The sequence below is a fragment of the Rattus norvegicus genome, chromosome 4, assembly GCF_021556685.1.
Source record: "Rattus norvegicus strain SHRSP/BbbUtx chromosome 4, alternate assembly SHRSP_T2T, whole genome shotgun sequence".
NCBI lineage: Eukaryota > Metazoa > Chordata > Mammalia > Rodentia > Muridae > Rattus > Rattus norvegicus.
The window spans coordinates 168,265,821-168,290,143 of record NC_141537.1 but is presented as its reverse complement, the minus strand read 5'-3'; the positions used below and the strand labels follow the sequence as shown (position 1 = coordinate 168,290,143).

The 24,323-nt window shown below is 37.5% G+C and overlaps 2 protein-coding genes across 2 annotated transcripts; both read left to right on the top strand.

The window, feature by feature from the left end:
- The first annotated feature begins 2,725 nt into the window (after positions 1-2,725).
- Tas2r125 (taste receptor, type 2, member 125) lies at positions 2,726-3,661 on the top strand. The gene is given in 1 exon segment (NM_001109596.1): positions 2,726-3,661. A coding segment is annotated over 1 exon segment (933 nt). The 5' UTR covers positions 2,726-2,728.
- A 15,885-nt stretch (positions 3,662-19,546) lies between these two features.
- On the top strand, positions 19,547-20,512 carry LOC147995099 (taste receptor type 2 member 125-like). Its single transcript, XM_087659556.1, has one exon. It carries the CDS (start codon positions 19,547-19,549, stop codon positions 20,510-20,512), a length of 966 nt encoding a protein of 321 aa, XP_087515682.1.
- Positions 20,513-24,323: the final 3,811 nt, after the last annotated feature.

Genomic DNA, 24,323 nt, shown 5'->3' with positions numbered 1-24,323 from the left:
TGAAAATAACCCTCTATTATTGTTTCTATACTCTATACACAGTTTAACTAATACTTTATAACACATTTCCATTTGCATAAATTGCATTGAAACTGCAGCCATCACAGGCAAACTGAAACTTGGAATATAAAAATTATTAAGTGGTGTCTTTTTATATCAAAATATGATCATTAGGTAGTAGAATCATGTTTCTAGAGGTCAAGCAGGTATAATCATAATTCTGAGCTCTTGGATAATAATACACCAAAATTTGTATTACTTAATATCATTCTTAAAACTGCTGCTGCTGCTTTCTACTCCTTCTAATTCATTGTAAATGCTGTGTGGTTGTATTCAGATTATCTGTCATGGACTGAATTGTTTGAATACCACACAAAACAGATAAAAGCAAAACACAGCAGCAGCAACAACAACAAAAACAAAAACCATGCAATTAATTTTCTCCCACATTCTGCCTGAATTAGACAAAGTGACCCATAGTTAAAATTGTGAGGAGGAGAAGGCCCCTCGTTCAAAAGGGTCTTAAAGAAAATAGGAACTAAATCAGAACGGCATGTATTTGCAATGACTGCACAAGCTCAGAGGAGCTGACATTTGATAAGGTGACCTACCAACCTGCCAGTGAGAGACGTCTCACTAGAAGACTACTCTGTGGGACCCTGACATTCTATTTCCTACCTTCATAAGTGTGAGATTTATTTTTTATTGTTTGAGCCCCTTGGTGTTTTGTTATAGTTTCTCAACACACAGAAATGTAAAAGGAAAAGAATAAGTTTAAATACATAAGGACAGTGTAACTAATAAAACTAAAACATTTAAACAGCACCTATGGGATTTGAATGTTTCACAAGGAATATAAAATACGGTAAGGTTTCTGTTGTGATTGAGAGAAGATAGCGATGCAATCCAGGTGTAATTTGCAAAAGGACTCTTAGATACATTACTAAGTATGGTTTTACCTCCAGAATAAATAAGGACACTAAATTCCATAAGAAAGAGTCAGGATACGAATCTCCCAGCTGGCCCATCAATCTCAGATGAAGCACACCCGAGGAGTTGCTGACAAAAGAAGAAATCATAGACAGGGTTATCGGATACAACTCGTTTTGACTTTTCCCTTTAAGACTAACATCAGAAATCAACTTTTCAATACCACATACCTTTCTAATTGTTTCAGTTTCAGGATACAAAACATCACTGAACACTCTTTCATGAACCTAATCCATAAAACTGGTGTTTCTTTACTCTAATGAATCTATCTTCTTCAAGAACACCAACAAGTCTCTGTTGCCAACTCAGTCATATGTCGTATTATCATTCATCCTAGATTAAGTTTTCATGTGTACTAGACATTTTCTTTTGTTTTTTATATCCTCGTCCATTTAGCCTCCTTCTGTCTCTGCTAAACTTTCGCTCTTATCTAAAGAAAAAATAACTTAAGCACACCAAATTTCTACTTTACAATCTTCCTGCTGCTTTCATACACTGTCTCTGTGGTAAACACAGCTGGGTAGTTACTATAAAACTAAATATGTTAAACAGAATGAACTATTTGTGGATATTTACCTGGTAAATATCTTTTAGGTCATGTTGGTGCAGCAGGAAAATTGAAAGAGTTTAATGTTGGATTACAAAGATAATACTCAGTACAATTCAGTACAAGGCTCGATTGTCTTTTTTTCTCCCATTGTGGTGTTTCTACTCTAGGGTATGCGATAGAAGTTGAGAAGTGATCCCTCATACATTATGTCAAAATGAAATGCTTGCTTTTCTAATCTTGGATGCTACTGTGCCTCAATCTTATTATCTCATCCTTTCTTATGAACTTTGTGAATGAGTGGCGTTACGTCAGTGACTACTTTAAGGAGCCATAGTATATTTTTACTGGCTTCCCTGTACCAAAACAATAACAATAACAACAACAACAACAACAACAAAACAATCAAACAAAAAGCAACCTATTGCTCAGTGTCAAATAGTTTAATGTGCACTTTAAAACAATTTCTGAACACTTAACAATAAAGATTGAGGTCAATACATGAAAAATGTTAAGTGAAAAGAAGAAAACCTTTATCAATAAAATGATAAAAATGATTTAGAAGTCAATAAGTGTATGGTTATATAACAGTATGTATAGACATTTTCTGCTGTACTTGGCAAAGAAGTATTATTCTTAATATTATGTATTTAAGGAATAATCTTCTATAAATAGCTATTAGATAATTGATAATTTTTAAAAGTGCTTTGGTGATGGGCACCTACAGTCTTAATTTAAACTGTTTAAATTGTCTTCCATATTTAAGAACTCTCATATATTGTGAGTCTTGTTGCTTTCTAAAGGTCTTAGAATGTTTTGAATAATTCTCAAACTGTCAATTAAAATACGTAAAGAAAAGAAAGCTAGAAAACCAATGCAAATTAATGTGCCTTTTATTTACATTTCAGCCCTGAGGTTCCCACCTTTTTTTTTCATCATCAGTAGCAGTAGATTCCAGGCTACTATAGGACACACAGAATCCGGAGGTAACTCAGTGGGACCTGTCAGACTTCAATACTTCCATAAATACAGCTCCATGCACCTGCATTGGTAAATCTTGACGTTTTGTGTTTGTCATTATATTGGGAGTTTTAGAAGAGTGTAATGCATTTCTAAAAATAAAACATTCAAGCTGAACACAGTAACAAATTCTTCAGTGATTACGGAAATTGGGTTATTCTCCTATGGACGATGGGTATTGTCATAGAGATCATATGTGCCTTTATTATAATTGTGCAATTCATAATTGGGAATGTTGCAAATGGATTCATAGCACTGGTGAACATCATAGACTGGGTAAAGAGAAGAAAAATTTCTTTAGTGGATCAGATCATTACTGCTTTGGCTATATCCAGGATAGATATGCTGTGCTCTACATTCTTAATTGTACTAATAACTTCACTGTATCCAGATCTAAATACGGCTGTGAACATGGTAAAAATAAGCAATAATATCTGGATTGTTGCCAATCATTTCAGCATCTGGCTTGCTACAAGCCTCAGCATCTTTTATTTCCTCAAGATAGCTAACTTTTCTAACTATGTTTTTCTCTGCTTAAGGTGGAGACTTAGCAAAGTGGTTTCAGTGACATTGCTGCTCTCTCTGGTCCTCTTGCTTATGAATATTTTAATAATGAACATGCATATTGATACCTGGAGTGATGGATTCAAAAGAAACGTCTCTTTTGGCTTCAGATCAAAGAATTGCACTCGCTTTTTCAAACTTGCTCTTTTAATCAACACAACGTTCACGTGTGTCCCCTTCACTGTGTCCATGGTGGCGTTTCTGCTTCTCATCTTCTCCCTGTGGAGACACCTGAAGAACATGCAGTACCATGCTAAAGGCTCCAGAGACCCCAGCACTGCCGTGCATATAAAGGCCTTACAAATGGTGGTGGTCTTCGTTCTGTTCTACACATTTTTCTTTTTGTCTCTTGCCATACAACTTTGGACCTCCGAGTCTCTAGAGAAAAACGATCTGTTTTATGTCACTCTTATAATTACTTTTCCTTCAGTCCATTCATGTATGCTGATTCTGAGAAACAGTAAACTGAGGCAGGCATCTCTTTTGGTGCTGTGGTGGCTGCTGTGCAGATCCAAAGACATACAGACTTTGGTTCCCTGACATCCTCTGTCAATGCTTAGTGAAGAAGAAAAGAGCTTAGTTAAGAAAATTCTTGTTCATTATCAAAGTATGTTTTCAAGTTTATCTATCCTTTGTTGCTTTGTTTATTAGTTCTGTTTAGGATCAACACTATGTAAACATCTTAGAACTTATATGGATATTCACAAATATATATTAGTATCCTTTTCCAAAGAGCATATCATGTTGCCCTACCTAAATGTAATACCTTATAAGCTGACATAATCTAGTAGCAATCAGAATCTTATTGGGATTTTTGAAGTGGTTATTTTATACAATATAAAACTATGTGAATATGTATACATGTAAGATATAGCAAAAATAGTAGTGTGCAATTTTATACTCATAAAAGTAAATACAAATATAGAAAATAACCATTATTTGAATGAGAAATTAAATTACATGGAGACATTCAATTAAAATGTAAGTAAAATAATCTCAGAAACATTATTATGTTTTAATTCAATTATACTGTGAGTATTATTATAGGACCCTTGGATCATAGAAAACACAATTCAGAATATGTAATTTATATTTGGAAGTATGTTACATGTTTCTTGAGAGAGGTATATCACAAATCACATTCCATTATAATTTTACTGCTACAAAACAATAAATGCATGATAGTGAAAGTTTATTTATTGAACATAACCCTGATATATTATTGTTCTGCTTTTCTTTATCCCATCAGGTCCCACCAGTATTTTAGTGCAGTGAGCATCCTGTTTGTCACATGAAGAAAATGTAACTGCATAAAAAAAGTTCAGAAAATAATGCCATGAATTGTGGTAGTACACAACCACTTTCTGATTGATTTTAAGGGCTGACATAGGTGATGGAATTCAAGCCAGTTAATGGTAAATGAATTAAATAACGACTTTTATAGAAATTACTGCTCTAATACATGACTATCAATCAGATTATATTTTACTATAACAAGTTTGAAATACATTAATTCACTATAAAACTTTAAATTATTTTATAAAATTCAAAGTTAAACTGAAGCTTATTTACATAATAGGCAAAATTGAAATAAAATGTGTATCAAATTAAATGAATAAAGATAAAGTAATGAAAGAACTACTTGCATGAGGAAATTTTTGTTGCAAAAAATATTGGACGGTGAATTGTCCTGAAAGAATGCTGTCATTTGTAATCTTATACAGTAACTGACTTCTAAGTGTCTATGGTTGACCTTGAAAAATTATGAAAAATCATTTTGTAAACACAAGCATTTGAAATCTTTGTATCTGATTTCTGTACAGTTATTATGTATTTGCTTCAACGATGCTGTCTAAGATGCTGTTGTCATACTTCTGTTTACTGTTGACTGCTAGTTCTTTGAGTCTAACACTCAGGGTGTGAAATATTTTCATAAATGAATGCGTGGAACGGATGAGTAGATCAAATACATTAAGACTGGAAATGATGAAAATAAAACTCATCACCAAATCTATAGGCAGCATAAATATCCTGGTCTGGTTTCGTATTGAGATTATGTAGGCTTTTCCAAATAGAACTATTTTAGAGAGCAAACATGACCCTTTCACAGTTCAACTTTGTACCAAGCTATAACCCTGCTACAGTCACATCAGAAACAAAAATGGAAAGAGTAGATGAAAATATTCGAAGCTCTTATTGTTGTGCCGAAATGTTCGTGAACTCCAAAAGATCATCAAAGAAATGAATCCAGTCCAATCACACCAGGGTCTTTATTTACAAGCTTGACCTCTGGCTCAACTCACCTCCAACCCACAGGATGGTTCCAGTGGAGAAAATCACTCATCACGGACAATGTTTTCTAGAAAGTGGCAGGCAAGCAATGTTTCTAGCCTGGCAAGCATCTAATTGGGGGGGGGGGCTACTGTGACCTTTAACATGATTGGATGGTACTGTGAACCAAACCATGACTTAACTTCTACTTTCCTCCTGATTGGTGGTAAGGCAGGGCGGGCTTGTTGATCTGAAGGTGCAGATTTGCTGGGGGAATACCCTAGAGACTGGCACTAGACACTCGGAAGGGTAAACTAGAGATGCAGGTCTGGTTTGGGAAGGGAGGTTGGTGAGGGTTGCCTGGAGTATGGAAACAGAAGCTAGGTACCAGCCTGTTAGTTTAAAGTTAGGTCAGGTTTTCTTTTCTTTTTCTTTTTTTTTCCTCCAACGTGGAAAGGTTTAATGAGAGAAGAGTAGAAGAGGGGATAAGTAAACGGGGCCATGCGCAAAGGGAGGGAAATAGGTGTAGTGGGACAAAGAGGGCAAGAGAAGAAAAAAAAAAAGAGCAAGAGCAAGAAAGAGCAAGAGAGATTTTTAAAATTTATTTCATTTTTTTAATGTCAGGTTTTCTAAAATGGAATTTGAGCCCAAAAATGTGGTCTCTCATTATAATTCATTATAACCCAATATTTAGGAGAGAGGCACAATACGTTCTAATATGTACAAACACATTTTTCTATTGTGATGACTGATTCTCATAAAGATGTTTTCTAATCATGTATTTCCTACCTAAAAGTGAAACCTGACTTTATGTAATGCCATGATATGTTTCTTTTTTTAAAGTGATATTTGAGGCGATATCTTCCCAGTATATTTTCTGTGTAAATTTAGCATGTTATGTTATCATGTGATCAAATAAAAAATTTGAGGTCCATGAAGTCTTATCTTGATGTAAGATTTCTAGTCTGAAGCCTGTGCCATGGATTTAAGGGATGCATTTGTTTGAGAAAGTAGGGAAGGCCTGTACAAATATTTTCCTAGTTGTGCTCATCCTACCATGCCAGCTATATTGGATAGTTTTATGAGTTTTGTGCTTTTTCAGTGGGCTCAGTACTTAGGGTCCTGTTATTAGCTTTATTCTGCTGCTGGTTAACATTGTTTTCTGACATCCAGTCTTCACCTCCAGGGAGGAACAGTTTAATTCCTGGCATTAATGCCATAATAGTTTGACCTCTACTTCTCTTATGGTTAAGTAAAAGATACAGAGCACTAACATTACCAAAATAAATTAAATTATCGTCTGTAACATAGTCATTGAGACTATAAAGTTTACTAGAAATAATTTATTCACATGGCTGCTTAGAAAGGAAAGATGGATCCCTAAGTGGGGGATCCATCATGTCTACAGACCACAAACCCAACACTATTGCTGTGGTGATGAGGTGCGTGCAGACAGAAATGTAGCATGGCACTTCCTTGGGAAGTCTGGCCAGCAACTAACCAAGGCATATGTGGATGTTTGGAGTCAGCCATCCGACTGAGCTGGGGGAGCCTAGTAGGGTCTTGTGGAAGGACTGGAGGAGCAGAGTGGGATTTCAACCCCTTTGGAAGAACAACTGGGAAGGCTTGATGCCCCAGCGTAGGGGAATGCTGGAGCCATAGTTGTGGGTAAGTGTGGGTGGGTGGCTGAGCACGCTCATACAAGCAAAGAGGATGGAGGCGGGCAGAGGTGGGATGGAGGGATTGGTGATGGACTGGTGGATAGGTAACAGGGAAGTAGGATTTTATTTGAAATGTAAAGTAATGACATGACTGAAAGAAAAGTAAAAGAAAAAGAAAGTAGAAATGGACGTCTTGGTCCCAAGTCCTCCTCACTAGGAGCAGTGTTTAGACACATTTATAAGTTGAACAAGCATGGTGATAAATAATGTGGGGAAAAATAAGAAATAAAACAGAAAATAAAAATAAAGGATGAATAGTTTATCCTGGATGACATCAAGCTTCTTATCTGTTCACGGGATATAAGTTCAGAAAAGCAGTGATATTTGCATAATTTGTGGGTGGAATTTTAGGTCTGTGGGGGTTAAAAAACTAAAAAACAAAACAAAACAAACAAACAAACAAACAAACAAAAAATGTGACTTGCAAAGGCCTAACAGAAGTGGGTGGAATTTTAAATAGTTAGCTATGAACAAGGTTAATTCAAAGTTCCTGAAAAACTATTTATACACTTGGTACCATTAGAGATCATACAGCACAGGTGGGACATCTAACACAATTTTAATATTTACCTATGAACTTCTTAAGTCAACAGTGACACAAGGAAGCAAATAGATCACAGGGTTTCATTTCTCTGTTTTACCCACTCCAGAAATTTGCATGCATTGGGTCATCTGCACACCAACCGACCAGTATAGATAACAGAATCTGTAGATCCCTGCAATGTCTGTTGTCTGGATGAAAAGTTCAGTCTTTAGATTACTAATTAATGTGTCATATTATATCAAATAATGTAGTGTGTTTGGTTCTTTTTAAAGGCCCGTGAATGCTCTGACATGTTGTGAGTGATTAGAACCATTATTGTAGTATGGAATTCTACTGCAACACAAAAATGGAAGGATAATCCAAGTCATAAGATGTTGACAAATAAAACAAGTGATGGAATTATCTCTGTAGACCTATAAGAATTAGACTCAACAGTGTCTGCTCTCTTTGTAACTTGTCTCAACTCATGCTTAGCACTCTGGTGGGGCTTTACAAGCACGTGGTTTTTATAGGATCACCAGGAATTGTGCTGAGCAGGACCTTACACATAATTTCATTCTCTATCCTTGCAGTTTTTTTTCCTTTGATCAGATAGATGGTACTCTACTGTTGAAGAGGATGTGGACAGGCACTAAGACAGGAGGAGTGTGGTCTTCCCACTTTTTAGTGCATATAAGAAACATGCTCTTGTTATTAAATCTAGTTAATTTTTCCAACCATGCAATATTCTAAAGGTAAGTGTTGATTCACATGAGACCTCACTATACAGACACATATTACATTAATTCTGTGCCATTCTCCAAAGTTATAGAGTGGCAACAAGTATAAAAGAAATAGGGATGGTAGTCTAACATTTCCATCATCCTGATTTTACCTCAAGTAAAAGCAGAATATCTCTTTTTCATTTTTCTGGATTTGGACCGGTTTCATTTCTTTTCTTTTAGCATTATATGATGGCTGTAATAGGAACAAAAATTAGAGTAACTCCTGAGTTATTTATGACATCACACAGTTAATATCATCTTTTGCTCTATACATATGTTGCCAGCATTAGTTTTGTGGTATAAATAAAAAAAGGCAGTATGAAATTACAGTGATATTGAAATCATTTTTAAAATTATTTAAAAACTTCAATTAGGTTTAGGAATTTACACAAACAAAAAATGGTCCTTAGTGCTTCAGTAGTGTTAAAATTTCAGTGTTATACAATCTTCTACATTTTTTAATAGTGGAAAAGCATTTGCTTTTAGTTTATTTTAATAAAGAAATCCATTTAGCCTATGAGGTTGCATTTTATCAGACATTTTTGGGGAATTATTTATTCATCAATAGATTGATTGAAAAGTGAATGCTGGCCTTCTTTTATTAAAGATATTTTAATGGGCTGCGTATTCCAAAATAGAAAATTCATATATTATATGTGTACATATGTAGACTACAATGTGCAAGAGTTCTGATTATTGAACTGAAGTCTAGATGCTTTATTGAGGGGTCACACAAACTTTATGCACAAAGTTCAATATCTTGTCCTATTATTTGATGGGGAATTATATAACCCATATTGAATTATTTATAGTGATTACATTTCTTCTTTAAAGATATTTATGATTTAAGTTTCATATGTGTTACATAATAAAAACATATGAAACTTTCCAAAGTTAAATAACTGCACTAATACCTAATATCTTGATAAATGAAAATTTTGTTAGTGAGTCGTTTGAGACTGTCATAGGACTTTAAATTTTGAGATAACCAGTTTAAATTATTTTTGCATAGAATCATTTCATTCTTTTTTATGTTTTAGTTTTATTGTAGTGAATTGTTAGCGAATGGTGTGTTTTCCAATACCTTATAAGAAATAAGTACAGGTAAAGAACACAAGTTAGTACCACAAACCCATGCACATTCATAACAAAGCAATTTGTCATAGATTAACAAAGTGTAAGCAAGCAAGATAGCCTCAGCCAGTTTCTGTTACCGGTAGGCAGTGTTTGGCAATTACAAAAAATGAGTAATTATTTTCTTATTTTTCTTAAAAGAATCACAAATCTAAACTTTTATATAAAAATTAGTCATATCTACCTTAAGTCCTCGGAATGCATACTGATTTATCAGTAATTTGTAGTAAGTCTTATCAGGATGCTGAGGGGGAAAATGTGTGTAAGAAATCAATTATCACCAATCCAGCCTGAGAGAGAGTCATGTCAGCTAGTAGTGCCATTGTTCTTGTTTCCTGACCATAAAGGTCCTAGCTTAACCCATAAGAGTGTGCCTTTCTTTTTTTTTTATTAGATATATTTCTTCACTTACATTCCAAATGTTTTTCCCCTTCTCGGTGTCCTGTCCATAAACCTCCATTCCGCCCCGTCCCCTTCCCCTATACAGGTATTCCACCTGTACATCCCCCTTACTGCCCCCATGCATATCCCCCTGCACTGGGGGTCCAACCTTGGCAGGACCAAGGGCTTCCCCTTCCACTGATGCCCCAACAAGGCTATTCTCTGCTACATATGCAGTTGGAACCCTGGGTAAGTCCATGTATAGTCTTTCGGTAGTGATTTAGTCCCTGGAAGCTCTGGTTGGTTGGCATTGTTTTTATGGGGTTGCAAGCTCCTTCAACTCTTTCAATACTTCCTGTAATTCCCCACAAGGGGGTCCTGTTCTCAGTTTGGTAGTTTGCTGCTAGCATTGACCTCTGTATTGGACATGCTCTAGATGTGTATCTCAGGAGAGATCTATACCCGGATCCTTTCAGCATGCATTTTTTAGTTTCATCAATCTTATCTAGTTTTGGTGGCTGTATATATATGGGCCACATGTGAGGCAGGCTCTGAATGGCCCTTCCTTGAGTCGCTGCTCTAAACTTTGCTTCTATATCCCCTCCTATGGATATTTTTTTCTGCTTTTAAGAAGGAGTGGGAGCATCTGCATTTTGGTCATCCTTCTCCTTGAGCTTCCTGTGGTCTGTGGATTGCATCTTGGGTAATTTGAGCTTTTTGGCTAATATCCACTTATCAATGAGTGCATACCAAGTGTGTTTTTCTGTGACTGAGTTACCTCACTTAGAATATTTTCTAGTTAATTCCATTTGCCTATGAATTTCATGATAATCCTCAGCTGAGATGTCATTCTTATTTTTACCATAATATCTTTGTTATAGTTTTTAAGCATAAATCATTATTTTCTAAGAAGATTGTGTATTTTTATCTTGTGTTATATATACAATAATATATATATGTTAGTAGTGACACATACTTTGTATATTAAGTATTGTCGGGGGCCATGAGGTGTCATATTTTGTAAATGAACCTACTGCCAAGCATGTTGGGTTTGATTTTGGGGCCTTTGATTGAGGGAGAGGAGTTATTCCTCTAAACACTCATGTAACTCAGTACACAGTCTGAGGCAGGGCAGCTAGAACTGACTTGGGGGTTCCTGGGCCTATGACAAGTCTGGGGCTGTCTGGTTGTCAGTCTCTTGGACACTCAGGTGCTGCTGGATGCCAAGGAAAAGCTGAGAATGAATTTGGTCCAGAGGACTGGATCTAGCACAGGGCCAAAAAGCAAGAGGGGGGCATTGGGGGAGGCTCTGACTTGTCCTACTGTGAGAGTTCTTTGCCTGATGGTTACAGGCTTGAGTTTGGGCTTGGTGGGGGTCATGGCTAGGAACACAGAGAGGCGTTCTATGGGGAAATTAAACTGCAGCTTTGTAGGCAAAGCCTTCTCCATGACTCCCCATGGAGGATCCCAATGAAAAGGCACTCCATGGCTTTAAGGCATTTATTGTCATGGCAGAAAGTGGATGTGTAAAACCATACCCCACATCTCAGGGTGGGCCTGAGATTAAATACCTCTTGCAGGGAGGAATATCTGGGAAGGAATGCTTATTGGCTAAGTTCTCCAGGCCTTTAGGTACCTCATTAAAATGCAGATCTGTCTTGAGCCTATGTGACCACAGGTCATGTCCCCTACATGTAAAGGGATTTGGAGCACCATTCTTATGTGACTGATGGCCACAAAACTATTGGGGGCTGTGGCAAGTGGCAGAGACCTAGTGCCGAGGAGTAAGGCAAAGTGCCTACCATACTTTCAGGGTTTCCAGGGCTTCAAGCCTTAGCTCATCCAGGGACGAAGTTACCTCTCACAAGTTACCTTTCATGGTCCCACAGTCCAGGAGAACATAGCAAGCACCAGGCCTTTGTGAGTCAGCTCTGGACCCTCTGAGTACAGGTTATCACCATTAGATTGGTGTTTATATGAGACTTCTAACAGAGGAATGGGTTGCTTGCTATTGAGATGCTTTCTTTTCATTGAGTTTCCATCTCCAGTCTTGGTATGTGTTAGAAAAACCTTTTTTTAAAAAAATTATCAGAGCTGTACAGTGTTTTACTCTCATTACTTTGTGTGTGCTACTTGCTTCATAATGAAGAATTATTATGAATAAGTGATTTATACCTGGGAATGTATCACATTTCTCTTTGTTCTTCTAGTATTTATTAGAGTTTGTCTTAATTTTATTGAAAGTAGATTCTTTTCCCATACAATACATCTCAACCACAGAGTCTTATCCCTACACTCTAGTTCTTCCATCCAACTCTCCTTTACCCTAGATTTGCTCTCCCTATTTCCTCTTCAGAAAAGAGCAGGCCTGCAAGAGACAACAGCCAAACAAAACAATGTACAGTAAGGCAAGACAAAGTCCCTCAACCCTTTGTCTCACTTCAGACAGTTGACATTTGACTAGAACTTCAGCTGCAAAGAATCTGATGTCTCATGGTTTCTTTGCATAGCTGCAAACATGTGCACATATTGAAACTGCCAAAATAAAAGATTGGTTCTTCCAATTCTAAAGAAAGTATTATTATCAAAGCAACCCTGAGATTTCACCTCACACCAGTGAGAAAGGCTAAGATCAAAAACTCAGGTGACAGCAAATGCTGGCGAGGATGTGGAGAAAGAGGAACACTCCTCCATTGTTGGTGGGATTGCAGACTGGTACAACCATTCTGGAAATCAGTCTGGAGGTTCTTCAGAAAATTGGACATTGACCTACCTGAGGATCCAGCTGTATTGCTCTTGGGCATATATCCAAAAGATGCCCCAACATATAAAAAAGACACGTGCTCCACTATGTTCATAGCAGCCTTATTTATAATAGCCAGAAGCTGGAAAGAACCCAGACGCCCTTCAACAGAGGAATGGATACAGAAATTGTGGTACATCTACACAGTGGAATATTACTCAGCTATCAAAAACAATGACTTTATGAAATTCATAGGCAAATGAATGGGACTGAAAATATCATCCTGAGTGAGGTAACCTAATCACAGAAAAACATACATGGTAAGCACTCAGTGATAAATGGATATTAGCCCAAACGCTCGAATAACCCTAGATGCACAGAACACATGAAACTCAAGAAGGATGACCAAAATGTGAATGCTTCACTCCTTCTTTAAAAGGGGAACAAGAATACCCTTGGGAGGGAATAGGGAGGCAAAGTTTAAAAGAGAGGCAGAAGGAACACCCATCCAGAGCCTGCCCCACATGTGGCCCATACATATACAGCCACCAAACTAGATAAGATGGATGACGCAAACAAGTGCAGGCCAACAGGAACCGGATATAGATCTCTCCTGAGAGAAACAGCCAGAATACAACAAATACATAGGTGAATGCCATCATTAAACCACTGAACTGAGAATGGGACCCCTGTTGAAGGAGTCTTAGAAAGGACTGGAAGAGCTTTAAGGGGCTCGAGACCCCATATGAACAACAATGCCAACCAACCAGAGCTTCCAGGGACTAAGCCACTACCCAAAGACTATACATGGACTGACCCTGGGCTCCAACCTCATAGGCAGCAATGAATAGCCTAGTAAGAGCACCAGTGGAAGGGGAATCTCTTGGTCCTGCCAAGACTGAACCTCCTGTGAATGTGATTGTTAGGAGGAGGGTGGTAATGGCGGGAGGATGGGGAGGGGAACACCCATAGAGAAGGAGAGGGGGAGGGCTTAGGGGGATGTTGACCCGGAAACTGGGAAAGGGAATAACAATCAAAACATAATTAAGAAATACCCAAGTTAATAAAGATGAAAAAAAATAAAATAAATAGAAAAAGAAAGTATTATTAGATTTAAGCTCTGAAGCAACTACATGAAAAGTATTAAGGGAATGTACATATCAAAGGAAAGTATGATTACTACTAACTATTTAGGCATCCTATAAGAAGAATGTGGATATACTTTTTGGATGACATATTTATATTTGTTTTTAGTTTTTATCTTTTTATTAATTTTTTGAGTGTTTTTAGTCTCATGCAAGTTATTCTAATCTAGTTTGTCCCAGATTTAATGCCCTTCATTTCCCATACATTTTTTGTCCTCCCCTCCCATAAACTCATAAAGAAAATTTGTGCTACACAGACATTCTTGGATGTGTGATCTTCCATTGTGTTGCGGTCAAATTATCAGCGGATATATTCTTAGAGAAAACTCGTTCTCCCTTACTAAGAGGTTAGCAATTCCCACTACTCCAGGCCTGTAGAGAGGATTATGTGCTCATCTGACCTCTCAATAATGGAATTTAGTCTGGCTTGAGCTTTCACAGCTTCTTCTTTCTTCTTCTTCTTCTTCTTCTTCTTCTTCTTCTTCTTCTTCTTCTTCTTCTTCTTCTTCTTCTTCTTCTTCTTCTTCTTCCTCCTCCTCCTCCTCCTCCTCCTCCTCCTCCTCCTCCTCCTCTTCCTCCTCCTCCTTCTCTTCTTCCTCCTACTCCTCCTTATCTTTCCCCTCCTCCTCCCCCTCCCCCTCTTCCTCCTCCTCCTGTTCTTCTTCTTTTTGTAATTAGCTTCATTTATTTACTACAACTTTCAAAAGTTGAAGCAAGAAACCCTGCTTCCAATTAAGAAAAATAATTTGAGAAGGAATATGTGGTTTGCTCAATGTTCCCAAGACAGTAAAGTGTTAGGGTGGGTGGTGAAGCCATTTTTATTCAACTAATTAGTTCATGTTCTCTCTGCCATATTCATCTACTTTTATAAAATATAAGAAAGACCAAGAGAGAGAGAGAGAGAGAGAGAGAGAGAGAGAGAGAGAGAGAGAGAGAGAAAGAGAGAGAGAGGGAGGTGGTGGGAGGGAGAGAGAGGCGGGAACCAAATATTCTCTCTGTACTCAGTTTCCCTTCTGACCACTTAAAGCATGTTCTCAGGAATGGGGAGACATTATTGTGGGGCTCTTGAACTTTGGAGGGAATGATTTCAGAAAAGATGATGTAAGTGACTTTCCAACTCTCACTTTCCCCCACTCCCTACCATAATTGTGTTTTCTTTGCACTTTACTGTTAGTATCATCAATGAGTTCTTTTGCTCACCAACAGAAATGATGAAATAGCATTTCCTAGATATATGACAGCTCCTGAAGGCCCTACAAATTAGATCAACTGTGCAGAGTCTTAAAACATCATCATGGTTGCCAAGGAGCTCCTGCCTGCTTGATCTCCAGAGATAACCTCAAGGTGGGAGCAGACTAGGGCCAATGTCTAAAGGGTAACACATGGATGCTCTGAAGTCACTTGTGACAGCCAATGGATTTCTATTGAAGTAGTCTCTTTCAAGCATTACCATTCATGTCTGTAAACATTCATTCAGTGAGGGCAGCAAATGTCCAGTAGGTTGAGTTTTCTACTTAAAACTGAGTAATTGTTCCACTTTACAATCTTATGGTATCATCTTCCTAGTCTTAAGAAAACACTATGTCCCAAAGAGTCCTCCTTCCATGGGATCCATGGAAAAACTGGACACTTAAGATCAGGTCTCAGCCTATCTGCTGACTAGAATTCAGTGTTAATGCTTCACAGCACAGTGCTCTCTACTTCCTCCGTTCAAGGACCAAAAAATCAAGGATTGGGACAAGTGCTCTGAAGGTTAGAAATGAGAGCTCATTCTTGCTCATTGTTCCACCAACTCCAGGGGCCAGATGAGGTTCTTTACTGAGTGCATTTGAGTCTCAAAAGTTATACAGCGAGTGGGGGGTGTGCTGTAGTTCAATATGCTCTGAGTTCAGACATGTAGTTGCCTTGTTGGTAATAGATGGTTATTTGTAGTTGTTTGCTACCTCTCATATTTATGCTCCTTCTGTTTCCTACTCAACAATGATAGCAACTAAGACATAGACAACCTGAAGCCTTCTTTTAGCTCAGGGATTCTGAAGCTTCAGTTTATGGTTTTTTGTCTGCATTGCTTTGATTCCAGGATGAGGCAGAGTATCGGTGTGGCAGAAGAGCCATTTCTTCTTCTTCTTTTTTTTTATTATTAACTTGAGTATTTCTTATATACATTTCAAGTGTTATTCCCTTTCCCGGTTTCCGGGCAAACATCCCCCTCCCCCCTCCCCTTCCTTATGGGTGTTCCCCTCCCCACCCTCCCCCCATTGACGCCTCCCCCCAACAGTCTAGTTCACTGGGGGTTCAGTCTTAGCAGGACCCAGGGCTTCCCCTTCCACTGGTGCTCTTACTAGGATATTCATTGCTACCTATGAGGTCAGAGTCCAGGGTCAGTCCATGTATAGTCTTTAGGTAGTCCTTAGTCCCTGGAAGCTCTGGTTGCTTGGCATTGTTGTACATATGGGGTCTCGCGACCCTTCAAGCTCTTCCAGTTCTTTCTCTGATTCCTTCAACGGGGGTCCTATTCTCAGTTCAGTGGTTTGCTGCTGGCATTCGCCTCTGTATTTGCTGTATTCTGGCAGTGTCTCTCAGGAGCGATCTACATCCGGCTCCTGTCGGTCTGCACTTCTTTGCTTCATCCATCTTGTCTAATTGGGTGGCTGTATATATATGGGCCACATGTGGGGCAGGCTCTGAATGGGTGTTCCTTCAGTCTCTGTTTTAATCTTTGCCTCTCTCTTCCCTGCCAAGGGTATTCTTGTTCCCCTTTTAAAGAAGGAGTGAAGCATTCACATTTGATCATCCGTCTTGAGTTTCATTTGTTCAAGGCGTCTAGAGTAATTCAAGCATGTGGGCTAATAGCCACTTATCAATGAATACATACCATGTATGTCTTTCTGTGATTGGGTTAGCTCACTCAGGATGATATTTTCCAGTTCCAACCATTTGCCTACGAATTTCATAAAGTCATTGTTTTTGATAGCTGAGTAATATTCCATTGTGTAGATGTACCACATTTTCTGTATCCATTCCTCTGTTGAAGGGCATCTGGGTTCTTTCCAGCTTCTGGCTATTATAAATAAGGCTGCGATGAACATAGTGGAGCACGTGTCTTTTTTATATGTTGGAGCATCTTTTGGGTATATGCCCAAGAGAGGTATAGCTGGATCCTCAGGCAGTTCAATGTCCAATTTTCTGAGGAACCTCCAGACTGATTTCCAGAATGGTTGTATCAGTCTGCAATCCCACCAACAATGGAGGAAGGTTCCTCTTTCTCCACATCCTCGCCAGCATTTGTTGTCACCTGAGTTTTTGATCTTAGCCATTCTCACTGGTATGATGTGAAATCTCAGGGTTGTTTTGATTTGCATTTTCCTTATGACTAAAGATGTTGAACATTTCTTTAGGTGTTTCTCAGCCATTCTGTATTCCTCAGCCCCACAATAATGTCTCCTCATTCCTGAGAACATGCTTTAAGTGGTCAGAAGGGAAACTGAGTACAGAGAGAATATTTGGTTCCCTCCTCTCTCTCCCTCCCCCCACCTCTCTCTCTCTCTCTCTCTCTCTCTCTCTGTCTGTCTTTCTTATATTTTATAAAAGTAGATGAATATGGCAGAGAGAACATGAACTAATTAGTTGAATAAAAATGGCTTCACCACCCACCCTAACACTTTACTGTCTTGGGAACATTGAGCAAACCACATATTCCTTCTCAAATTATTTTTCTTAATTGGAAGCAGGGTTTCTTGCTTCAACTTTTGAAAGTTGTAGTAAATAAATGAAGCTAATTACAAAAAGAAGAAGAACAGGAGGAGGAGGAAGAGGGGGAGGGGGAGGAGGAGGGGAAAGATTTCAAAAATATTTTAATTAACTCAATTCAATATTATGTGATATAAAACTTATAAAACAATATTAAAATAATTCAGTACTTCCTTTTATTCTTTCATTAACTGTTCTTTTATTATGTCTTCATCATAGCACAAATAATCCAGATTCAAATTTAAATCATCAGATGACATTAGAGGTATATGAAAAAGCAATATTGACATTGAATTTGTATAATTCTGTTTTCTTTTGTTACCCTTCCTTTAATATTGAAAATAAGTTCTTTTCTTATATAATATCTTGACTAGAGTTTCCTCTCTCCCTTTTTCTCCCAGGACTAAGTATGTGTTTACTAAAATTTACAAGGAAATGAGTAAAGACCTAATAATCTCTGAAGAATTAATTTGCCACTTTGCTTTGAGGATAAGTGTTGATATCATTCTCATGTTGTCTGGAAGTTAGCATTTCCCAAGCAGCTGTTATTCAATAAGAATATAAAGTATCTTCAGTTCCATGTAAGACGCAGCCTGGGTAGAGCAATAATTGTCCAAGCTCTCTGGAGTCACAAGATACCCCTTTGTTACTTCTGTACCAGTACACATCCATAGTTACTTATATTTTTCATTGTCTCTTTTGTTTTACCTCTTCCTTACAAGAAAGAAGAAAAACCAAGGACTTTCCAGTCTCTGAGATGATACTATAATTATGCTTCTGAAATTTCATATTTCATACACACACACACACACACACACACACACACACACACACACACACACACACACATCATGCTGGCCTTCCTTACTTTCCAAATAGATTGTATCAATTTTCTGCATTCACTCTTCATCCAGGGATCAAAATGTGTTAATTCTATATGTTATAACACCCAGATTATTTTCTGACACTACTTGTAGTTGACAATGCCCTCTTCTGTTTTGATTGTGAGTTGTTCCTGCGTTGTCTCATTATTTCCTTGTTTTCTATTCTGCTGTTGCAGAACAATGGCATTCTGCTGCTTATTCTCTGTCTCAATCAGAGGTTGTAGCATTAGCTCTTAGTTGACTCCATTGTTGGGGAGAGATAAGGACAGGTTAACAAAATCTTAATCCTTGATGTCAATGAGGAATCGCCATATTGGATAAGGAGACAGAGACAGAATATTAGAAATTTTTATTAATTTCATGCACAAAAGAATATTTTACTCGGGTTTTTCAATTATTATATTTAGTACTACTTTGTTCACTTGGAACAACTTTTATACATTATATCTGTCAGAAGACTAAATGAGTTACACATAATAAACCTTGAGTAAATGTTAAAACCCATGATAGTGAAATGGAAATGATTTAGATAGAAATAAATTTGAGATGTGTGTCAGTATAATTGATAAAGTTATTCACATTAATAAATATGCAAGTACTAATGATATATATCAAGTTGTTACATAGCCCATCATTTGGACATGAGCATATATGTCTCTCTAGCATTCATTATTTAAGAAAATCTTATGCTGGTTTAAACTGTGGTTTTCACCTGCATGGCTTATAGTTCTTTGAAAATTGTTTTCCCCGAACTCAAGTTAACAGATTAAAATATGAAAATAAGACAAATCCATGTAGATAATGCAAACAAATGCAAATGAATTTTCATGATATCATAGGCAGCAATTCTATTATCATATAGCTAAAAAAGACTCTTGGCTGCTATGGGACAAAGAATCTGGATGGAACCCAACCAGACTTAGAAAGTACAGTGTTTTCATGAAGAAACCTGAGCCAATTTGTTTATTATTGCATATGAAAACTATAATAAGAGAGTAGGCTACATGGTATAGACCTAACATTTAAAATGATTGCATTAACACCTTTTCATCAGTGACTTTAGGAACCCGAACCTTCTCTTCCAGATAATGGGTGCTGCTATATTACTGATGACTGCAACAGTAGTTAATGTGGAGTTCATACTTGGAAATTTGGGGAATGGATTCATCGCTGTGGCAAACATAATGGATTGGGTCAAGAGAAGGAAGCTCTCTGCAGTGGATCAGCTCCTCACTGTGCTGGCCATCTCCAGAATCACTCTGTTGTGGTCATTGTACATACTGAAATCAACATTTTCAATGGTGCCAAAATTTGAAGTAGCTATACCGTCAACAAGACTAACTAATCTTGTCTGGATAATTTCTAACCATTTTAATATATGGCTAGCCACCATTCTCAGCATCTTTTATTTTCTCAAGATAGGAAATTTTTCTAACTCTATATTCTATTACCTAAGATGGAGATTTAAAAAGGTGGTTTTGGTGGCACTACTGGTGTCTCTGGTCCTCTTGTTTATAGATATTTTTGTCACAAACATACACATCAATATCTGGAAAGATGAATTCAAAGCAAACGTATCTTACAGTTACAAATTAAAGATCTTTTTACAGGTTTCCAGGCTTCTGGTGGTAACTAATACTATGTTCGCATGTGTACCTTTCGTTGTGTCCATGATAATGTTTTTTCTACTCATCTTCTCCCTGTGGAAAAATCTGAAGATGATGAAGCACATTGCCCAAAGCTCCCAAAATGCCAGCACTACAGCCCACATCAATGCCTTGAAAACTGTTGTTGCCTTCCTCCTGCTGTATATCATTTTTATTTTATCCCTTTTTGCACATGTTTGGAGCTATGACTTTGAAGAAAAGAAATATTTTATTTTCTTTTGCCTCGTTGGTATGTTTGCATTACCATCACTCCATTCATACATCTTGATTCTGGGAAACAGTAAGTTGAGGCAGATCTCTCTTTTGGTACTGTCACTGCTAAAGTGCAAGATCCAAGGATGTGAATCCCTGGGCCCCTGGCACACTAGGGGGGATACTTTTACATAACTTCAATGAAGAGTACTTCATAAGAAATTGTTCTTCACATTCAACGCATATACTGCACATATAATTGCATTCTGTGTAGCATTCTGTATGAAATAAGTGCTGTAAAAACAGAAAACAGCTTAGAGAAGAATGGGGATATGAAACACCAAGATGTAAGAACATTTAGGCAACACAATTTCAGTTACATTATTTGAGATTTAAAATATATATATATATATATGTGTGTGTGTGTGTGTGTGTGTGTGTGTGTGTGTGTGTGTGTGTGTGTTTAGTTTTATTCTTTAATCGTTTTTTACAGTTCAGAACTCATCCCCCTCCTGGTCTGCCCCCGACTTCTCCCCACCTCACACCTATCCCCCATCTTCAAGAGTATGTTGCCACCCCCCATTCCAACCCCACCAGGCCTCTCCACTCCCTGAGGCTTCCAGTCTCTCAAGGGTTAGATGCAACTTATCTCACTAAGGCCAGACCAGGCAGCCCTCTGCTGTATATGTGTCAGGACACTCATATCATCTGGTGTAAATTGCCTGTATTATATTACATTGTTTAGGAAGATGGCTCAGTATGTAATATTTTGGGTATTTTGTTTCTTTGTTACGCATAATGACCAGAGACCAGTGCCCCACCAGCCCACTAAAAGCTAGGCTGTATGTGAGGGTCAAGTGCAAGCATATCATGGCTTATCAGTCTACCTGAAATGTCATACTCCACTTTAAAATGAGAGACCCTACATATCAAGAACATATAGTTTCATTCATACAAGTAGACATTTAGTGTCTACCTCTTAACAGCAGACATATTCAGATAAGCATGCCCAAATACATATTTATGACATACTTATAAATGCTGACATCTTATAGTGAACAGAAATGCAATATCAATTCTCGCGTGGAGAAATTGAAGTTCTAATGCGAGATGTAGGGATTGCATTTCTTTCCTGAACTGGCAGCCATGTTCTTTACTGAAGTGCCACATGAGTTTTCTATGTCATGGTTACTTCTTTCTGGCTCAGAAAAATCGGCACTAATATTTATGATCATTAATTTCTTTATCGTTGAACCAATTAAATGTTTATCTCCTGGTGTTAGTCTCAAAATAAAATGCCTTCATAGAATGAAATGCCGTGTACTTGTTCTAATTCTTGGTATCCTAGAAGAATCCATAATTTTAGAGTCCAGAGTGTACAACATGAATCCAAATGGTATCTTCCTTAGTCTGTCACCGGCAGGTAAAATACAAACTTAACCTATGGCATAAATACTTTAAAAATTTCTCATAGTGGATCAACTGCATTCCATTTTTTCTCATAAAATCTATTGTAATTATCAACAGTGTATTGTTATTTATAAAACATTTTATATCTCTATTCTACTGAATAAAAGTACTGATATATGTTGATAGTGGTACAGAAACAAAGAGTATTTAACACACACATATGTGTGTGTATATATATATATATATATATATATATATATACACTGTATTCAATAAAGTATCTTGTTTGGCCTTTGTATACATATGACATATCAGATGCAAAATAAAGTACCTAAAATATGATAGTAAGTTATCACTAAAGGGAAAATTCTCATCTGAAATGAGAAATCCTTTAAAACTGTTTAAAGTTTCTCGCTATGGTATACATACATTTTTACAAAGTATTTTGATCATATTTCTTCCATTTTCTGAATTACCCACTGATCTGAAACTAAAAAAGTACAAAGAAACCGTCACAAACAAAATCAACCAACAAATCAACCAACCAACTAACCCAACAAACAAAGAAAAAGCAAATATGAAATTCATTATGCACTGGCCAACTATTCCTGATCATATGGCTTTACCTAGGGTATGGTTGATATATGCAACATCACTCTGTTGTGGAAAACTGATTTTACATTCCCAAAAGCTGTCAATTGCAGATAGCCTATTGGTTAGTAGATGGGGTTCCTGTCTATTTTCCCTTCCCCATACTGAGAGATTTCATCTTGTTTGAACTTGTATTGGTCTTGTGAATACCGATAGAGTCTCTGTGAATTTATATGTGCATCATCGCTTTTATGTAAGGAAAATGTTGCTTCTTTAGAGTTTCTCACCATCTTCAGCTCTTATGATCTACCCAACTCCTCTTCTACATAAATACTCCAGTTTTGAAGAGAAGGGCAATTAGGACTACAGAGTCCAAAGTCATTCACTCTTTCCTCACCGTTCAGTTATGGGTCACTGTGTAAATTGCTACTGAAAGAACCTTCTCTGATGAAGGCAATATATATATATATATATATATATATATATATATATATATATATAATGTATATATATAATGTAGGAGCAATATGTTATTAGTAGTTATTTTATTGCTAAATTCATTTATTAGAATTATAGTTTTTTTCCTGTGAATATGACCTATAAAGCGCCAAGTTCTTAGTTTCATTTAAAACATGAAGTATGGGTTCCATTTCATGGAGTGGTCATTAAATTCAATAAGACAGTATTTGGTTATTATATAATTTAATTCATGCAACTATTGAACTTCTAAGCATATCTTGCACACAGATTATTATATCTCATGGAGATGCATACTGTTTCACACTGATGGTTATTTAACTTCTAGACCAGAAGTTTTCCACCTTTTGGTTTTGACCCCTTTGGAGATTGCATTATCAGATGTTTATTATGATTCATAACAGTAACACAATTCACTTATGAAGTAGCAGTGAAATATTTTTATGATTTGAGGTCACCACAACCTGAAGAACTGTATGAAAAGGTTGAGGCATTGGGAAGGTTGAAACACACTGTTTTATAACTATGAGCAGTTGTCTGTGGGCTTGAAGCTTCCAGCTGTGTACCAGCTAGATCTGTCCATATTCAATGCCATTAGCATGTGGTGGCTTTTGCAATACAATCTTACTGTCAAATACCTCAGGGTAACCAGGAGTAATGGCAATAGCTTACAGTGTTTGGTGGGTCTACGTCTAGTTAAGTTATTATATGGTAACTCTACTTAAATTTCATTTATGTATGAATATATTATAGGAGTTTCTGCAATAGTTTTATTTTGATTGTTTATTTTATTTATTTACATTTCAAATGTTATTCCCCCTTCCCAGTTTCCACTCCACAAAACCTCTATCCCCTCCCCTGCTTCTATGAGTGTGCTCCTCCACCCTCCACTTTTGCCTCTGTGCCCTAACATTCCTCTACTCTGGATCACTGGGCCCCTATGGGACTAAGTGGCTCCTTTCCAATTGATGCCAGTAAGGCAATACTCAAGTTTACGCCAAGAGTCCCCCCCATCCCTGTGTACTCTTTGGTTGGTGGTTTATTCCCTGGGAGCTTGGGGGTGGGGTCTGGTTGGTTGATGTTGTTTTTCTTATGGGGTGACAAACCCCTTCAGCTTCTCCAGTCCTTGCCCTAACTTCTCCATTGAGGTTCCCATGCTCAGTCAGATGTTTGACTGGGTACATCTACATTCTATATTGTTCAGGCTCTGGAAGAGTTTCTTAGCTATACCAGGCTCCTGTCATTAAGCACTTCTTGACATCAGCAATAGTGTTTGAGTTTGGTGGCTGCAGATGGGATGGATCCCTAGATGGAGCAGTTCGCTAGATTGCCCTGCTCTTTGTCCCTGCATTTCCTTTTGGCTGGAGAAATTCTGGATTAATATTTTTGAGGTGTGTGTGTAGCCTTATCTCTCAACCGGGGCCTTTTCTATACACTGGATATGGTCTCTACAGGTTCTATCTCCCCTTTGTTAGATATTTTGGCTAATGTCCTCCTGGGAACCTCTAGGGTACCTGACATCTAGGAC